At 43.7% G+C, this 18,523-nt stretch overlaps 1 protein-coding gene across 2 annotated transcripts in view; it reads left to right on the top strand.

Annotated features, from left to right (window-relative positions):
- VWF (von Willebrand factor) overlaps nt 1–18,523 on the top strand; it is a 262,224-nt gene that overhangs the window by 99,936 nt on the left and 143,765 nt on the right. For both annotated transcript variants that reach the window (XM_053257896.1, XM_053257897.1), the window contains 6 exons: nt 741–879; nt 3,979–4,122; nt 9,998–10,144; nt 11,611–11,751; nt 14,252–14,371; nt 16,359–16,515. In XM_053257896.1, the coding sequence (XP_053113871.1) occupies nt 741–879; nt 3,979–4,122; nt 9,998–10,144; nt 11,611–11,751; nt 14,252–14,371; nt 16,359–16,515 (848 nt within the window). The remainder of the gene's footprint in view (nt 1–740; nt 880–3,978; nt 4,123–9,997; nt 10,145–11,610; nt 11,752–14,251; nt 14,372–16,358; nt 16,516–18,523) is intronic.

Below are 18,523 nucleotides of genomic sequence, written 5' to 3'. Positions count from 1 at the left end.
GAGGTGGGAGCAAGGATAGATGGATAGAGTGGGAAGAGGGAATGTCCCCTGAGACTTTGCCATTTGACAGGCTGACAAGCTTGGGCTGGGATGTGGCAGACTCCCTGTTGCCAGGCAATTGCTTTGTTGGATTGGTGACAGAGTTGGGTGGGGTGAGTGCTCGGAGAGGTGGCCAGGAGGTAGTGCTGCAGGCATGGAGCAGATGCAATCCCAAGTGGGTTGCACCACCGGCTCTATGATTGCGGCTCCAGAAACTGCTCAAAACCGCATTTATAGTGCCATCCACGTTTGGGTGTAATGCCACCATTGCCAAACCTCAGGTTGGGGTGTCAAAACTTTCTACAAACTGAAGGTTCAAACTAGAGTTTGGTGAGGCAAATTGCAGGTTGCTTTTGCTGCGAAAGTGCAGTTGCATGCATTTGGACTTAACAGAGTTGCAACTTCTGTCCCGTTTAACTGCGGTTTCACATTATGTGCGAATGTAGCCAGTCTGTTGATGCAAAGTATAATGAGAAGTGATAACTAACTGATCAAATTCAAAATAACCCAATAGTAATTCTCAGTAGTGGAACTAGTCTCTTTGTATGACAGCACACCCATTGTTTGTTGAATTATTGCCATATTCAAACTCGTTTCCCATGAGTTCTCTGAGACACAGGCATTGTTTTTGTCCTGCTACAAAATGTACTTTTGTTGACATCCAAAAACTGAAATAACTGCTGGTCTTCTGTCCACTGTAGTGTCTGTCGTGCTCGAAAGTGGGAATGCACAGAAAATGTCTGTGATGGTACCTGTTCAGTCATCGGTACAGCCCATTACATCACCTTTGATGGGCTAAAATACACATTTCGAGGCAACTGTCAGTATGTATTAGTTCAGGTAAGAATTGGATAGAATGCCATACTGGGAAATGTGGGTGATGGTGGTTGAGAGCATGTTGACAGAAAGAACATGTAAAACCATCCTGATAAACTTGCTGAAACTCTTTTGGCTGCCTTCAACATTCCTCAGATATTTCATTTGAGGAGGAACTCCAAAACTCTATTCAAATTTCATTTCAAGTCACACTTGTGGTGTTAACTTTAAATTAAAGGCATGAATCCATGCTCTTTGTGGCTTTGTGGAAGAGTCACAGGGCAACAACAGGCTGTATGTAAAATGTTGAAGATTGTGAAAAGAACTCCATGTCCCCAGAGCTGGTACAAACTTGTGCCAGTGAAACAACTGAAATCAGAAGGTTCACACAGTATTCATAGGCAAATGAGTTAGAGCTAGGAGTCCATTACTACACACGCTAACTCATCTGTGATACATTTGACAGATGCTGGGTGGTGGGTTCCTCTTTTTTGTGCAGGAATTTAGAAGCACTTGCAAAGGCCAGGCAAAATTTGTGGACCTGTGGAGTGAGATACAGAGTTGATACAGGATGCTGCTTTAGCTGTTACGGGGAATAAGATAAAATAGGAATGAGCTGTCATATGGTAATCTTGCATTTGGCCAGTTGTGTATATTTATAAGTTCCTTTTAAACCAGCGCGACTCTTGAATGTATATTAAAAAGTGTGTGTGTGTGTGTGTGTGTGTGTGTGTGTGTGTGTGTGTGTGTGTGTATAAATTTGCTTTTTTATTGCTATAGAGATTGTTGGCCTTGGGTTGAAGAGACCTGGGTCTGAAGCCTTACCCAGGACCCATTCATAAGAACTTGCATTTGCAAGTTCTCATCCAGCTGGATGAGTTGATATCATTAATAACTTAGTGAGGGAGGGCAGGATGCAGCCTTGTTTGAAGGAGGCAGTGAAGCCCACATTTAATCCCCTGGTGATGGATAATTATCGGCCAGTCTCCAACATCCCTTGGTTGGGTAAGATGATTGAGAGGGTGGTGGTTGACCACTTCAAGCAGACTTGAAGCAAACTGATGATCTAGACCCATTTCAAACTGGCTTTAGGGCAGGCTGTGGGGTTGAGATGGCCTTGGTCGACCTTCACCACAGAATTGACAGAGGACATGTGACTCTACTGGTTCTTTTGGATTTCTCAGTGGCTTTGGATACCATCAACCATGGTATCTTTTTGGATCACCTGATGGGGTCTGGAGATAAGAGGCAGTGTTTTGCAGTGGTTCTGCTCCGCAAATGGGAGTTGCTATATGTAGTCCCTCAGCGCTTCATTCTGTCACCAATGCTTTTTAACATCTACATGAAATCGCTGGGTGAGGTCATCAGGGGATTTGGTGCTGGGTGTTATCAATATGCTGCTTTCTCCATGTCATCGATAGCAGGAAATGGCATTAGCCCCTTAAATGCCTGCCTACAGGCAGTAATGGGCTGGATGAAGGATAATAAACTGAAGCTGAATCCAAGCATTTCAGAGGTGCTCATTGTTGGGGTTCGTAATCTGCAAGATGGGTTAGAATTTCCTGGAGTTGGGGTTACACTCTCCTCAAAAGAACAGGTTCGTAGCTTGGGAGCAGTGTTCCCTCTAACAGGGATTCCCAGATGTTGTGTTGACTACAACTCCCATAATTCCCAGGCCAAAGCCATTGCAGCTGGGGATTCTGGGAGCTGTAGTCAACAACATCTGGGAATCCCTGTTAGAAGGAACATTGCTTGGGAGTGCTCTTGGATCCCAGTCTTGCGCTGGAGTCTCAGGTTGAGCCTGTGGCCAGGAGTGCTTTTTACCAGTTGCAATTGATTCGACAACTTTGCCCATTCCTTGAGGAGAATTAGATGAAAACAGTGGTGCACCAGCTGGTAACTTCCAGGTTGGACTATTGCAATGTGCTCTATGTAGTGCTGTCTTTGTGCATAGTTTGGAAATTTCAGTTAGTTCAAAATGCGGCAGCCAGATTGGTCTCTGTGGTATCCCGGAGAGACTATATTATGCCTGTTCTTTAAAAGTTGTACCGGCTGCTGATACATTTCTGGGCACAGTACAAAGTGCTTATCATTACCTTTAAAGCCTAAATGGCTTGGGTCTGGGGCAGTGTTCCCTCTAACAGGGAATCCCAGATGTTGTTGACTACATCTCCCATAGTTCCTGGCCAAAAGCCATCACAGCTGGGGATGCTGGGATGCAGTCAACAACATCTGGAATTCCCTTTTAGAGGGAATGTTGGTCTGGGTTACCTGACAGAGTGCCTTTCTCTACAAGATCCCCACTGCTGGTTAAGATAATCTTTGGGTGTCACCAGTTCATCTGGGGGCAACCTGGAATCGGGCCTTCTCAGTTGCTGCCACTAGGTTGTAGAATGCACTCCCCATGGATATAAGAGGACTTTCTTCTTTGGAGGCCTTCAGGAGAGCCTTAAAGACCCATCTCTTCAGCCTGGCTTTTAATGATATCTAGTTTTAATTTTGATTTTGAAGAGATCTAATTTGGTCTAAATGTTTCTTCATTTTAATTGTTTTATTCTGTCTTTTTAATTTTAATGTAAACCTCCCTGAACCACTTCAGGAAGGGTGGTATATATATTGAATGGATGAACAAACAAATATGCATTGCATGACCCGGATGCCACTTCCATGTGGTGCAATCCGAGGCAATAGAAGTGTGGATTCTGGAAGCAGTATTGGAATGAGACCAATGATGGTAGTTTCTCCCTCTCAGCTGAATAAGAGTGAAGAAAAGACCTAAGTGATGATCTTGCCCATGTCGTTTTTGTATTCATAAACACACATTGCAAAAGTCTGGCATTGTGCCACAGGAACAGGAGCAAAACTCCTGTGTTGCTGCAAGGGTTTGTGAATGGAATATCAGTCACACTTACGTTCAGGAAAATAAAGATGGGTAGGATCAGGCTGCACGATTAATTTTTGCCATAGAAACCAGGATACAAAGAAAAAGGATTCTCCCAAATTAGTATTCTAAAATTTGAAATCCCCAGATTTCCTTTAGACCATTTAGACTCTTTAGTGTTTTATTGGGGAAATTTGTATGCATGTTTCAAACTCTGTTATTAATGTCCATGTTTTAAAAAGGATCACTGTGGTGATAATGGAGATGATTCTGGAACCTTTCGGATACTTGTTGCCAATGATGGATGCAGCTTCACAGGGGAGAAGTGTACAAAAAGGATTACTATTCTCTTTGGTGGTGGAGAGATTGAGCTATACAATGAAGAAGTAAGTACAAGCTTCCTCTGTCTTTACAGAAGTCCTGTTGAAGAAGACTTTGGTAGAAACATTCCCTTTAAATGCTGTTTCATTGCAAGTCCAAGCTGTTTTATTTAAACGATTGGAAATAAATATATCAAACTATGGGTAGGCAGCTGTCAGCCTGGAACACTTTCCAACCCACGGTACCCTTCTGTCTGTCCCCCACCATAGTATGAATCCCAATTTCTCTCCCTCACCATTATGCTCTTGAGCAGCTTTCCCACATGTGAGACAATACACAAGAAAAGGCCTTTATAATCCTTACCTCCACAATGTGAAGAGCAACAGGCTTATGTGGAACCTTCCTCTTTTTATGCATCTCAGTTTCTCACTCCCAGTATACAGGCAAATAGGAGTAAGCAACTGAGGTGCATAAGGGAGATTCTGCCAAAGTCTCTGTTGCTGTTCACATCATGGACAGGAGAATTAACTGCCCAGAGACACAGGTTGTGGGTGGTATAAAAATATGCTAAATAAAATAAATAAATAGATAAATAAATAAATAAAGGAGCCAGTGTGATGTAGTGGCTAGAGTGTTGGACTAGGACCAGAGAAACCTAGGTTCAAATCCCAATTCAGCCTTGAAACTCACTGGGCAACTCTGGGCCAGTTAGTTATTTCTTAGCCTAACCTACCTCACAGGGTTGTTGTAAGGATAAACATAACCATGTATACTGCTTTGTGCTCCTTGAAGATAGGGATGTGCATGACCCGGTCTAGAGGTCCGGCGTTTGGATTGGTCCGGTGGCGGAGGAGTTACCTTTAAGGAGCTTGGAGGGTGCCCTTACCCGCTCCACCACATTTCCCCTGCTGGTGCTACTGTGTGCACGCATGTGTGTCAGGCACTTCCAGTTTTATGCTGACTGGCGCTGCAAGGAGGTACGCAGCAGCCCCACGCTAACGGTTTTGGCAGCAGCGCCGGCGGGGAAAATGTGGCAGGGCTAAGGGGTGAAGGCACCCTCCCTGCTCCTTAAAGCTCACCCCCCAAATCGTCCAACTGATGGTTTGTGCACATCCCTATTTGGAGGAAGAATGGAATATAAATGTTAAAAAATTAATAAAAAATAAATAGAACTCTGGCATATGCAAAAGGCTCTTTAACTCTCCTGGCCATGGTCTGAAGAGCGACAGAGACTTTGGCAGAGTCTCCCTTATGCACCTCAGTTTCTCACTCTCATTTGCCTGTGTACAGGGAGTGTTCATGTGCCCCCTTTCCTCCAGCCCACTATTCAGCAGCCTATCAAAGAATATCCAAACTTGTTTTATTAGATAAAGTTGAATCTGGACACTTCAAGGTTTCATTTGATCCAGGGCTCACTAGAAATTACCCAGTTATTTGTTTTCCATGTCAGGGCATAGCCCTGGGATTGCTAAGTAATTAAAAAAGTGTCCTTGACCATGTGCAGAAGACTTTCCCCAGAACACATAGGGCTGGTTCTAGGCTAACCAGCATCCTGTGTGAAAACTGAAATTGGCATCCCACCACCCCTTGAAAAATAGTATTTTTGCAACCTGTGAAAAGTATTGGAGTTCTTTAAAAGAAAGAGAATACTTTTTTTACTCCATGAAAGAACTTTATTGCATGAAATAACAAATATATCCGTTGTACATTGTTCAGCATTTCATGCAATGAAGTAGTAAGTGCAATTACTCTTGGGGTCGGTTCCAGGCAAAGGAACCAGCATGCCTACCACATGAAGGCAGCCACCCAGTCAGTCAGCCTTCTGTGCTCTTTCTGCTTGTTGCAAAAGGGTGCACAGGAGGCCCCATCAGTTTCCTTAAAAAAAAAAAAAAAAAACCAACACAGAAGGGGTTGGGCCTAGCCAACTTCTACCTATGTCTTCTCGACTTCAAACTACAGCCATTGTCATGCCAGCAGCAGCTGCCTTTTACATGGTCCTCTGGGATTCTCGCAGCTCCTCAAGAAGCCTGCCTGTGTGGCGTCCTCCAAAGCAAGGCATCTGTTTGGTCACACAACTCTAAATGTGTGTAGCTAGGTAATTTCAGACACTGGACCTAAGGGCCTTATGCGGAGGCTGGGGCTTATCAATAAAAGTTCTCAAAGCAGTTTACATAGAAAAAAATAATAGATAAGAAATTAATAGATAAATAATTGTCTGGCCGGCTAAACTAAAGGCCAGCTAAACACAAGGTTGTGGCTTAGGGTGACTCTTCCATTGCATTCAGCGATGGCCACCCCACCCTGGATGTGTGCCCTAACTTGTATCTTGCAGGTTGTAGCCACAGATATAAAAAAAGTTCTGCAGCATCAATTGGGTAGCCCAGCTGTTTGAGGCACCAAAAGGGGGCTCGGAGTTGTAGTTCAAAGAGGCGACAAGGTGAGAATCTGGCACAGCCTCTGACCTGCAGCTTACCTGATGAATCGTTGGGTGCTGCCTTTCGGCCTGAGCAGATTCTCTGGCAAGAAGTGGGAGGGAGAAGAAAGAAGAAGAAGAAGTAGGGTTGGAGTGAGGAGTCTTTCAGGCATTCTCCAAGCTCCTCCTCCCTCACACACTAGGGATGGGCCTGGAGGCTATGGAGGGGGGACGCTATGGATTTGTGCTTGAAAGTTCAGCCTTAACATAGCACCACTGCCTTGTCCCTTCGCACTAGATAATCACAACTTGCTAATAAGTATAGATTAAGCATATCAGTTTCTGGGGGTGAGGGTGGTGGCATTTCACTATGGCATACCTGAGCCCCATCACCTTTGTGTGCAGAAATCAAGAAGTTACAGGAATAAAGAGTGACTAAAAGAGTACTTCAAAGCATGTTCTTAGTGCCGTTATTTTACCAGTATGTAATTGCATCCAGTTTTCAAACAACCAGGATTAGTTGGGTTCGGAGCAGTGCTTAACTGTGCCAGAATCATTCCTCCAGATCCTCTCCCAATGCTATCTGGACATGATCCTGGACTACATTAAATAATAAAAGGAACAGGAGTTCCCAGAGCATGTGCAGAATGCTTGTACTTCATCAGTTCTCACATATGAAATCAGAGAGAGCAGGATTCTGTGGCAGAAATTGGGACTTCAGGGAGACATGACAGCTGGCTCCTCTCCTTTTAAAAATTATGGACTGTATTGCAGAAGCTGGGATTGGACAAAAGAAAGGGACTAGGGGGTGTGTGTGTGTGTGTGTGTGTGTGTGTGTGTGTGTGTGTGTGTGTGTGTGTGTGTGTGTGTCCCCTTTACCTAGCAATCAGTCAGCGCCACCTTCTGCCTCTCATTAAAAAGGTCACTGCTGGTTGCTCCTGGAAGGGCTGTAACTCTGCCCTGCACTTTCCCCAAGCTAAGAACTCTGGACAGAGGCAAACAGCAGCAGGAGAGGCAGAGATCCCAGCAGCTGCCATAAGGCAGACATAGAGCTGAGCTCCACTGTGCCAGATGGATACATCATACAGGCACTCTGAGGACTGGCACAATGCACTGCAGTGAGGCAAATCCTTGATGGGGAAGAGGACTTACACTAGCTTCAGTGCTTGCCCTAAAGTAGGGAAAAAACCTTCAGTCTTATTAATAACTTTGGCCAGTAGCACACAATAACCTATCTACACACACACACACACACACACCAGCACCTCCAGGGAATAGAAGGAGACTTTTTATTCTAATTATCACAGATGTCTCTGGGAGGTCTCTTTCTTCAGGGCTGGGAATGCTGAGGAGTGACTGGCAGGGCCAGCTAGGAGTAGCACCTCACGGGCTGCTATTGGTCGAAGTGGTGTTGTGCCGTCCCGCGACAACTTGCCTGACACCACCATAGAGTTGGCTGGTGCTGATGGGGTGTTGTGATTATTCTGGCCTGGGGCTGAATACAGCCTGTGAGCTACCAGTTGAGCATCTCTGATACAGAAATATGTTTAATGCATCATCTTGCCTTAACTGATTGCAAGAATATATCCACATTACTCATCTTTGTGTTAAAAGCAACTCTCAGATGGGGAAAAAAAAACTCTCTAGATGGCTCCATCGCTCTTCTTTCCTTCCAACTGCATGTTGTGCAAAGGAAATCAAAGGGTCCACCCTCACTTTGCACTTCAACCCTCCCCCCCACACACGTGAGAAAATAAAAGAAAAAGGAAAGGAAAGAGCCCCTTTCCAGAGGGCAGAGTTCAGCTGTTTGCTTTGGGCGTTGTAACAGCCAGGAATGTCCCTGTATTCATCCTTCACAGTTCTCTCGTGTGTTATAGAATTACAATTACCTAAACTTCCAAAAGTACTGTCGTGTCCCCGGAATCTGGACTGGAGCTTAGCAAATATCTTTCTAGTGTAATGTGAAGCCACACAATGTCTTTTTTGTTTTAGGGCTCAGACACGCAAAAAGTGAATTCAACACCTTGTTTTTAAGTTTTGGGAAAATACACATATTATGTAAGACGTGTATATACCATTTTTCCTGAACTCAACGCAGTTCATTAAATACATGGGGGTGGGGAAGTAATCATATATCATATGAAAACACAAAAATTAGGAGCTGAAGGTGTGAGCTCACCGGCCTGGTCTTCTCCTCCCGTGCCTTTTTCAGGGCACACTGATCTTTAAATAGCCCATGGGAAGAGTTGTATCAGTGTCAAACTGCCCCTATCTAGAAGGAATTTTCCTTGGCAGATGGGATGGGAGAGAAGGGGGATGACAGTACAATTCTGTGGTCCAAGAGTATCACTCTACCATCACTGCACAAAGGCCTGAGGCATAGACGTGGCCTCAGGGATTGGCAGTGGACTCTTCCAAGGGCCCCAGACCCTTGACAGCTCCTGATGTTGCCAACCCCCTGGCCCTGGCCCTGCAGCTCTCTCAGGTCATGGGTGCTCTCGTCAGGAGCTGAGAATAGGAGTGGCCTTTCCTGGGTTTCTCCTCATTTACATTCCGAATTATCCTGAACCATTATACTGTGTTTTTTTGGTCATGCTCTGTTATGAACTGCTTTGAACATAATGCACATGGACATGCAGAATGTAAATAGAATGACTTTATTTATATGTGGTATAGATACCACGTAGAGACCAGGTCTATCAGCCCACTGGAGAAAGCAAGGGTCTGCCAGCAACCAGGTTTACAATCTCACAGAATCTGCCGGCTGCACACTGGCCATTTTATTTTGTTTAATGGCCTGCTCAGTGCCTGCTAAGAGACACTGGACAAGTCATTAAAAAAGTAAAAGGTTAGCATGCAGCAGGTAGACCTGGCCTCCGTGAGTCATAGGTCTGGTCACTGGTGGACCTTTATGAGCTGGTAGACTTGGCTTCTGTGAGCTCCATTTAATTTTTAAATGGCTTGTGCAGTACCTCTTAGCTGAAATTCAAAACATATTTATTTCAATGTATCCATCAAAGAGACTTGTACCGAAGACAGACTATCTAAAGAGATCTTTTCCAAATACATTGAGTCGGTCTGGGCTATTAAGATGCAAAATAAATCCCATTATAAGGATGCTGAGTTGGGTCAGATGAGGAGATCTTGAGGTTTTGAGGTTTTATGTCTGCTTTTCAACTTCTTCTCATAACGTAGCCATTTTTCCATGAATGCAGTGGGGAAAAAATGACACACTTGTTGAGCAGGTGATTCCGAGGGTAAAAATGCCCCTTCCAGCACAAATGTGTCTGGCAACAGCAGTGATAGTTTTGTGGGAGAGCGGAGACCTGCTGTGTTGAGCACCATCACCAAGTTGCTGCGGTATTCACTTATGTGATGACGACTCCAGAACAACTTCATTGCGAAGTCAAAAGTATTATAAAACTATCACAAAACTATAGCTATATATATGGAACGTGAACAAGTCTTTGAGTACTGCCTGGAGTCCTATCACTGAAGTTTTTGTATTTTTTCTCCTCCTCATGAAGGTTAACATCTTGATACCTCCTAAAGAGGAAGACAACTTTGAAGTCTTGAAGTCCGGACGCTACTACATCCTGTTACTGGGCAAAGGAATCTCTTTAACATGGGATCAAGGCATGGGAATTATGGTTTTCTTGAAAGAGAATTACCAAGTAAGTCCACCCTCTTTGCATTACTTATTATTTATTTATTTATTTATTTATTCATCCATCCATCCATCCATCCATCCATATTCATTCCTACATAGCCACCCCAGTTTAAGCATAAATATTAAAATACAATATAAGCTCAGTACAATTGCATACCATCCAAACAGCATAGAAAACAGAAAGACTGACTTGCTATATAAAGTTTATTATGGAATTTGCTCACTGGCTTCATTGGGAGAGCTTTCTACAGACAAAATGCCACTTCTGAAAAGTCCCCCTTCCTGCAAAGTGTTTCAGTAATTGAAGCATATAGAAAAATCTCAAGGAAATTGGTGGAGGAGATAACAATAAAAGAGAGCCAGCGGGGTGTAGTGGTTAGAATGCTGGACTAGGACTGGGGAGACCTGAGTTCAAATCCCCATTCAGCCATTAAACTATCTGGGTGACTCTGGGCCAGTCACTTGTCTCTCAGCCTAACCCACTTCACAGGGTTGTTGTGAAAGAGAAACGCAAGTGTGTAGTACACTGCTCTGGGCTCCTTGGAGGAAGAGCAGGATATAAATGTAATAATAATAATATGTTTTGATACAGTAGTACAAAAGATCAGACACTTTGGAAAAACATTCCCCTTTCTCTATATGATTAAGTATTCATGAGCTCCAATATGGTGTAGTGTACTGGTCACTACAGTGTTGGATTTATAATGGGGGGTCCTGGGTTCAAATTGCTGCTGAGCTATGATGCTCCCTGAATGACCTTGGGCCAGTCACACTTATTCTGCCCAAACTACTTCATACGGCTCTTGTGTAGATAAAATAGGATCACCTCATCCCCATGTATGGTTAATGGTTTGGGCCCTGGATACCTGAAGGACTGCCTGCTCCGAAGGGTTTCCGCCCACCCAGCAAGGTTGTCAGAGGGGCCTTTGCTCTGTGTGCTGACACTGAAAGAGGCTAAATTGTCATGCATGTGGGACAGGGCCTTCTCTGTTGTTGCCCCCAGGCTCTGCAGTGCTCTCCCAGTGAATGTCTGCTCTGTGACATCAGTGGCTGCTTTTAAAAAACAGCTAAATAACTTTTTATTTGTTCAGGCTTTTACCCCTTACGGGGTCTCTCAGCTTTCCTGCTTCTGTTTGTCTTAGTGTGTGTGTGCGTGTTTTATGGTTTTTACTGTAACTTAACTGTAACTTTAAAGTTTTAAATGTGATGTTCATGGAATTTTATTGCATTTTACCTTTTGTAAACTGCTTGGTATGTTTTATGAAAGGTGGTATACAAATAGAACAATTAAATTAAATCGAATTGAATTAAATTAAATTAAATTAAATGTATGTTGTCCTACATTCTTGGACAGAACACTGGCTTCTCAGACCACATGCTGCCTTGAGTGGTGATGTATACAATAACAGCAAAGTGCTTGATGATGTTATGAAGGAAACTTACATTCTTATAATTTCTTTCTTTTGTAAGAATCAAATATGTGGCCTGTGTGGGAATTTTGATGGCATCCAAAACAATGACTGGATCAGCAGCAGAAAGCAGCTCGAAGTGGATCCAAATGACTTTGGGAATTCTTGGAAAGTTAATTCACAGTGTGCTGATGTCAGAAAGGTATTTTTGAATATAAGAGGGTGGGAGAAAACCTGCCATCTTTTCAGCGCCGGCTTGAGTCCTGTGCAGCCCTGGTCATGCCCCGATGCTGACATTAGCCAGGGGGAGAATTGGGTGAGTGTGTCAGAGGGCAGGGCCAGTGCCACCTCCATGCATATTCCCTCTGTCTTTCCCAATCGCTGCTAGGATGTGTTTTAAGCTGCCATCCCTTGCTGCTCAGCCTGCAGCTTAAAACACATCCCTGCACCAATGGAGAGGAATGGAAGGGTAGTGATGGAGCCACTACTTGCTCTAGCTCCTAAGGCAATTGCTTGCATCAGAGGCTGGGGCCAGCACTGGCTCCCTCGCACAACTTTTCCATCCTTCCCCATTGGTGTGGGGATGGGTTTTAAGCTGTAGGTTGGGCATCAAGGGAAAACGGAACTCCTTTCTCCTTCTGCAGGTAAAATCCCCATCCCTGCAGTGCTCAAGAAGGGTGGAGGGAACATGTGGAGAGGCAGTACTAGCCCCATCTTCTGACATGCATGCTCTATTCTCCCCATCACTGCCCTCTAGTTTAAAATTCACCCCATGGCAATGGTGTAGGGTGGTGGGGTGGCCAAGAGTGGCAGGCAGGTGAAGTGGTGTCTGGGCAGTGGAGGACATGGCAGGATGCTCTGCACTTGTTGCCCCTTGATGCACACATGTCTGAGGTGGTCGCCTCATGATCAGGCTTCCCCTGTCTCTCTCATTTGTCCACATCAGGTCAGGTAGGCTCAGTTAATTGTGGAGCACGGCTAATACTAAGTGTGTGGGTCCTGATTCTTGCCTGGATGAGTTTGACAGCTGTCTGAGCTCCTTGGAACTTTCTAAAAGAAGATCCCAGCCTAATAAATACATAATTTTGAAAGCTGAAAGTTGATAGGCATGACATTTTTGGCTTCTAATTTTCATTAATGGCAATGACTTTTTTGGAAAATTTTGTTAATGTAACTATGGTTGCCTTGGTAAAATTGCATTTTAATTTGTAAAGTTCTGCAAGGAATCCGTGGTGCTCATTTACATACTAAATTATGAAATATGTGCATAAGTATATTTTCACTGTCATATGCTACAGAGACCTTGTAAATGGGCAGCTCCTGATCTTCTGCAGTTTCTAGTTTACTATCCCAGGTTATGGAAGTCTATATTTCAAGGAGATTGGTCAGATTTCTAGGAACTTTGCTGAAGTCAAAATACATTTTGCCCACAGCATTCCCACAATCCACTAAGCTATTAACCCAATCAGAAAAAGAGACAAGATTAGTCTGGCAGGATTTCATGGAATCCATGCTGACTTCTACTACTGACTTCATTGTTATTAAGATGCTTATGGACTGACTGCCTTATAATCTGTTTTAGCATCTTCCCTGGTATTGAAATTAGACTGATCAGTCTGTAGTTTCCTGGATCTTCCTTTCTCCCCCTTTTAACAACTGAGACAACATTAGCTGGCCTTGCAGTTATGTGGCACCTCACCTATTCTCCATGATTTCTCAGAGACGAGAGGTTGAATGTCTTTGAGCAAGTTCTTTTGGTGCCCTGGCATGCAATTCATCCAGACCTCAAAACTTGAATTCTTTTGAAATAGAGATGTTTAATACATCTTTGTACTTCTCTTCAGGCTTTTGTCTCCAATCCAGGAGTTCCCAATCTGTGGTATTCCAGATGTTGCTGAACTACACCTCCCACCACCCTCAGCCACAATACATTGTAGCTGGGGAAGGTATGATTTGTAGTTCAGCAACATAACATTGGGAGTAACACAGGTTGGAAACTCCTAACCCACAGTATTTAGTTTAAAGCTCTCTTGATTTGGTTTGCTAGGTTTCTGCCAAACACATTTTCCCCAGTTCTTGTACCCATGTCCTGCCATGTGTACTTCCATGTGTCCACATAATTAAAATGTAGATGATGATGGAACTAAAATCTTGTAATTAATTGATTAAATTTATATAATTATCCTCTTGAGAAGAGGAAGCTAGTCCTCCTCCTCTGGTACCAGGACAGTAGCCACCTTCTTATATCCAGAGGGATCATTCCTCTCAGTCCCAGGACGGCTTCCTGCTTCTATCGATGTAGGCTCTAACAAGCGTATTAAAGAACTTAGCAGGCAGGGGTGGGGGGGGGGAAGAACTTCAAGAGTTAGCAGTGATTGTAGGAGAGGATAGCATCAACATCGGGATAATTCTTCTTTAAGACTCATCCCCTCTGATGTTATGACCACCCTCTGATGTTGTAAACCGACTTGTGTTTGGGGTGGTATACAGATATGTTAAATAAATAAGACTTGTTCTTATCCATCAAATTTTAAAGATAGATCTCTCATTTCTCAGAATTGATTGTCACTTTTGTTGCTATGTGTGTGTACAGTCAATAAATAAGCAGATGGATGCTAAGTAGTCATGCTTGTATTAGTGTATCTCTCTCTCTATATCTTTGTATCTATATCTATATGTCAGTATTACTTCTCTCTATTAAGCTTTCACAGGGGCAGAACTTGGGTTCTTCATTGTGTGATGGTAATATAATGAAGCAAGTGATGGTGGAAGCCTCCTGCAGCATCTTGAGCAGTGATCTCTTCAAGGAGTGCAATAAATTGGTAAGTAATTTCTTATCCTGTTCTCAGCCTCCTTTGATGGCTACAGTGTGGCCAAGCATCTATCAGCCATTTCAATTATTTACAAATCAGTTTTTAATACCAACAGTTATACCATTGACCATGGTATCTAATACTTTAATGAGATGTGATTGTGACAAACATGTTTGCTCACCATTTCTTCCCTGTTCACATGAGCACTCAGACTCACAGCCTGCCCTGACTGCTTTAAGATTAATAATGATGATGATAATAATAATAATAATAAGAAATTATTATTATTATTTTACATTTTTATATCCCACTTTTCCTCCAAGGAGCCCAGAGCGATGTACTAGATACTTCTCCTCACAACAACCCTGTGAAGTAGTTTAGGCTGAGAGAGAAGTGACTGGCCCAGTGTCACCCAGCAAGTCTCATGGCTGAATGGGGATTTGAACTCAGGTCTCCCCAGTCCTAGTCCAGCGTTCTAACAACTACACCATGCTGGTTCTCCATGAATAGCAGATTATTGCATAATATGGAGCATGGGGGCTAAATATGGGCATATAAACATTGTTTTGTCTAGCCATTATTTTGTCTAGGTGGTCTTTTGGTAGCAAGCATTAATTGTCCTCTTTGCTAAGCAGGCTCTTCCCTGGTTTGTATTTGAATGGGAGACTACATGTGAGCACTGAAAACTGTTAGATGCTGTTCTGGGAAGAGCATCTGCATGCTTGCATGCAAAAGATTCCAAGTTCCCTCCCTGGCTTCTCCAGATAGGACAGGGAGATACTCCTGCCTGCAACCTTGGAGAAGTTGCTGCCAGTAGACAATACTGAGATAGATGCACCAGTGTTATGACTTGGTAGAAGGCAGCTTCCTATGTTCCTGTGTATACTCTGACTGACAGTGGTTTCCCAAGGCCTCAGAGGCTGATGTCTTTCCCAGTCCTGCTTTGAGATTATATAGCTGGAGATTTTAGGAATTAAACCTGGGATCTTTGGCATGCAAAGTCTTTATTCTACTACTGAGCTATGGTCTCTTGCCCTGGTAACTTCATGGAAAGCAAAGGGTTTTTGTAGTCCCCCAAACAGGATTCCTGATTTGTGCTGGGTGCATGCTGCCTGACAGTATAACATTAGTGTGTCTTAATGACTATGGATATTTTTCCTGAATGGACAAATTACCTGCAGGGGTGCTATCTGAAGACCCATACTCTGCAGGAGTGAAGTATAAGAGGCAGGCAGTTTTGCAATTTGAATGTGGGGAAGGAAACTGAGAAGAGAACTGTCATTAGCTAAGCAGGGGTGCAATAGCTGTTCTTTAGGAATTTGTTCCAAGGTAAGTGGCTGTGGTACCTGCTGAAGAAGTGTGTTTGCCTCCATTATGCTCTGCTTGTATATTGGCAGATAAAACAAATATAAAAAATGTCCCACATCTCTGGTGCACACTTGTCCAAAGAAAACTAAAAACCCTATAATACTATTCCTTGAACTTCTCACTGCTCAGGGAAGAGGGGAGCACATAAGGAATGTTGGTGTGTGTTCTTAGCGAAGACAAAAATCACATCCCAAATGCTTAAGCATCCTTTTTTATCCACATCATTTTATTACAATCATGAAATAAATTCATGGTTAGAGTTTGGTTTGGAGTAGTCTTTTATATGTTTAGCATTTCCCTGCTAACGGAGCTAATAAGAACTTTTAAAAGTGGGGATTCTCTCTTATATTTAGCAGGCGAAGAGTAACTGACTCTATCCAACACCAGCACAGTGTTTTCCAGTTGTTTACCTTATGCTTCTTTTCAGATCATGAGCACTTTTGGGACAGGAAACTATCTTATTTGTTGCTTATTTTTCTATGTAAACCATTTTGAGAACTTTTGTTGGAAAGTGTGATATAAATATTTATAGTCATTATGTGTGGAAGTGACTCATCTCTGCTCATTCAGTGCAATAGAAAGCTGCTACTGAATGCAAGGAATTTGACCCATGTCACTTCCCTCTCAGGTGGATCCAGAGCCGTACATGGATGCCTGCATGTATGACACCTGTTCGTGCGAATCCACTAAGGACTGTTCCTGCTTCTGTGATGTCATAGCTGCCTATGCCTACACTTGTGCTCAGAAAGGAGCAGTGGTTCACTGGAGGTCACCTACTCTGTGTCGTAAGTGCTGTAGAATTAGAGGAAGAATAAAACAATATCAAAATGGAAGACACTTACTTACTTAATTTCTCTCCTACTCTTCTTCCAAGAGCCCAGAACAGTGTACTTAATTACTTAATAACAGTGTTATTAGGCTGAAAGAGAGGTGACTAACCCATAGTCACCCAGTCAGTGACGTAGCAACATTGGTGGCAGTCTGTGTCCAAGGTGGCTGCTGCAACCCCCACTCACTCATAGCTGCAGCTGCTGGTCTCCGTGGCCCTATCCACAGTGCAGTATAATGATGCCATGGCCTGACACCACCAGGTCATGATATAATTATATCATACCATGGCCAACTTGCTGCCCTTTGCCACTCATGACAACTGTGCTGGACAGGATTCCTGCTCGATGCAGTTCTGTTTTGTCCCTCATGCTTTTTAACCACTTCATGAAACCCATTGTGAGAGGTTATCTGGGGTTTGGTGAGGGTTGCCTTCATTATGCTGATGACACCCAAGTTTATAGATCTGTGCCAACACCACCTGGAGAAGCTCTGAATAACCTGAACTGGTGCCTGGAGATGGTAAAGGACTTCATGTGGGTGAATAAACTGAAATTAAATTCAGGCAAGACAAAGGCTTTCTTGTTGAGAAGAGCAATTGATTCAGCGATGATACATCAACCTGTCCTGGATGGAGTCACACTCTCCTTTGGCTGATGGGCCAGCTGCATCCATACCAGAATAAGTACATAAGAACAGCCCTGCTGGATCAGGCCCAAGGCCCATCTAGTTCAGCATCCTGTTTCACACAGTGGCCCACCAGATGCCGCTGGAAGCCTACAGGCAGGAGTTGAGGGCATGCCCTCTCTCCTGCTGTTACTCCCCTGCAACTGGTACTCAGAGGCATCCTGCCTTTGAGGCTGGAGGTGGCCCATAGCCCTCTGACTAGTAGCCATTGATAGACCTCTCCTGGATCATTGCTATGGTGACCCATGTTCTTGTCATCTCTCATTTAGATTATTGTAACATGCTTAGCATGAGGCTGCCCTTGAAGACCATTTGGAAACTACTGCCACATGCTTTAGTTTCCAAATGGTCTTCAAGGGCAGCCTCACATCTCTTTCCTACTAGACCATATCACTCTCCTACTGAATCAGCTGCTCTGGTTTCCAGTGTGCTTTTGGGCATGATTATGATCTTTAATTACCTAAGCAGCTTAGATAGGCAGTCTATCAGCAGAAGAACCTGACTGACCCATAAGATCTTGAAAGAAGCTCTCCTGCATGTCCTGCTGCCATCTGAGAGTCAGTAATGAGTGGGCAGAACATCTCTGTGGTGGTCTCTATGCGCTGGAACTTCCTTTCCCCTGAAATTCTTATGCTTTCTTCCTTATCTGCACTGAAGCATCAGTTAAAGGCGCTCCTTTTCTGGCAGACCTTTTCAGAACGTTGGAATTACTATAGAAGAAAAATATGAATTTCACTCTCTCACTGAGGCATGGCCACTACCACCCAACAGAGGAATAGTGAGACCAATTATTAGGCCATCTGATTGCCCATTTGAAAACAGTCAGAAACATTGCTAAAATGACCCTGGGTCTTTCCCCCTTGACCTTGTTTAGTATGAGTTACGACTAGGCAAAAGCCACCATCAAGCAGTGCATTATAGACATTGAGTGCCAAACCTATCTTTCTTATCAGTGATGGGCTTAGTTATTCTGCCTCTCCAGTGGCATACCTCACTCAATTGGAGGTTCCAAAGCACAGGAGGGTGTTCACTCTGGCTCACGGTCATATCCCCTCCCTTCAGCAGTGCTTGAAGGCCATTATAGAAAGACTCTATTTGCAGAGCGACTATGCCCCTGTGGCTAAGGGCAGATTGAAACTACCGAGCATGTCCTCCTCCAGTGTTGGCTCTATAGAGACATTCACGCCTCCCGCATCCTCCCATTGCTATACAAGTATCTGGGATGTTTGAGCCAATTCTACATCTCCTTTCTGATTTTAAGACTCCCATCACTTATAG

This window comes from Hemicordylus capensis, chromosome 5 (assembly GCF_027244095.1).
Source record: "Hemicordylus capensis ecotype Gifberg chromosome 5, rHemCap1.1.pri, whole genome shotgun sequence".
Lineage (NCBI taxonomy): Eukaryota > Metazoa > Chordata > Lepidosauria > Squamata > Cordylidae > Hemicordylus > Hemicordylus capensis.
Note: the sequence above shows the minus strand (reverse complement) of the source record. Positions and strands in the feature narration are given on the sequence as shown.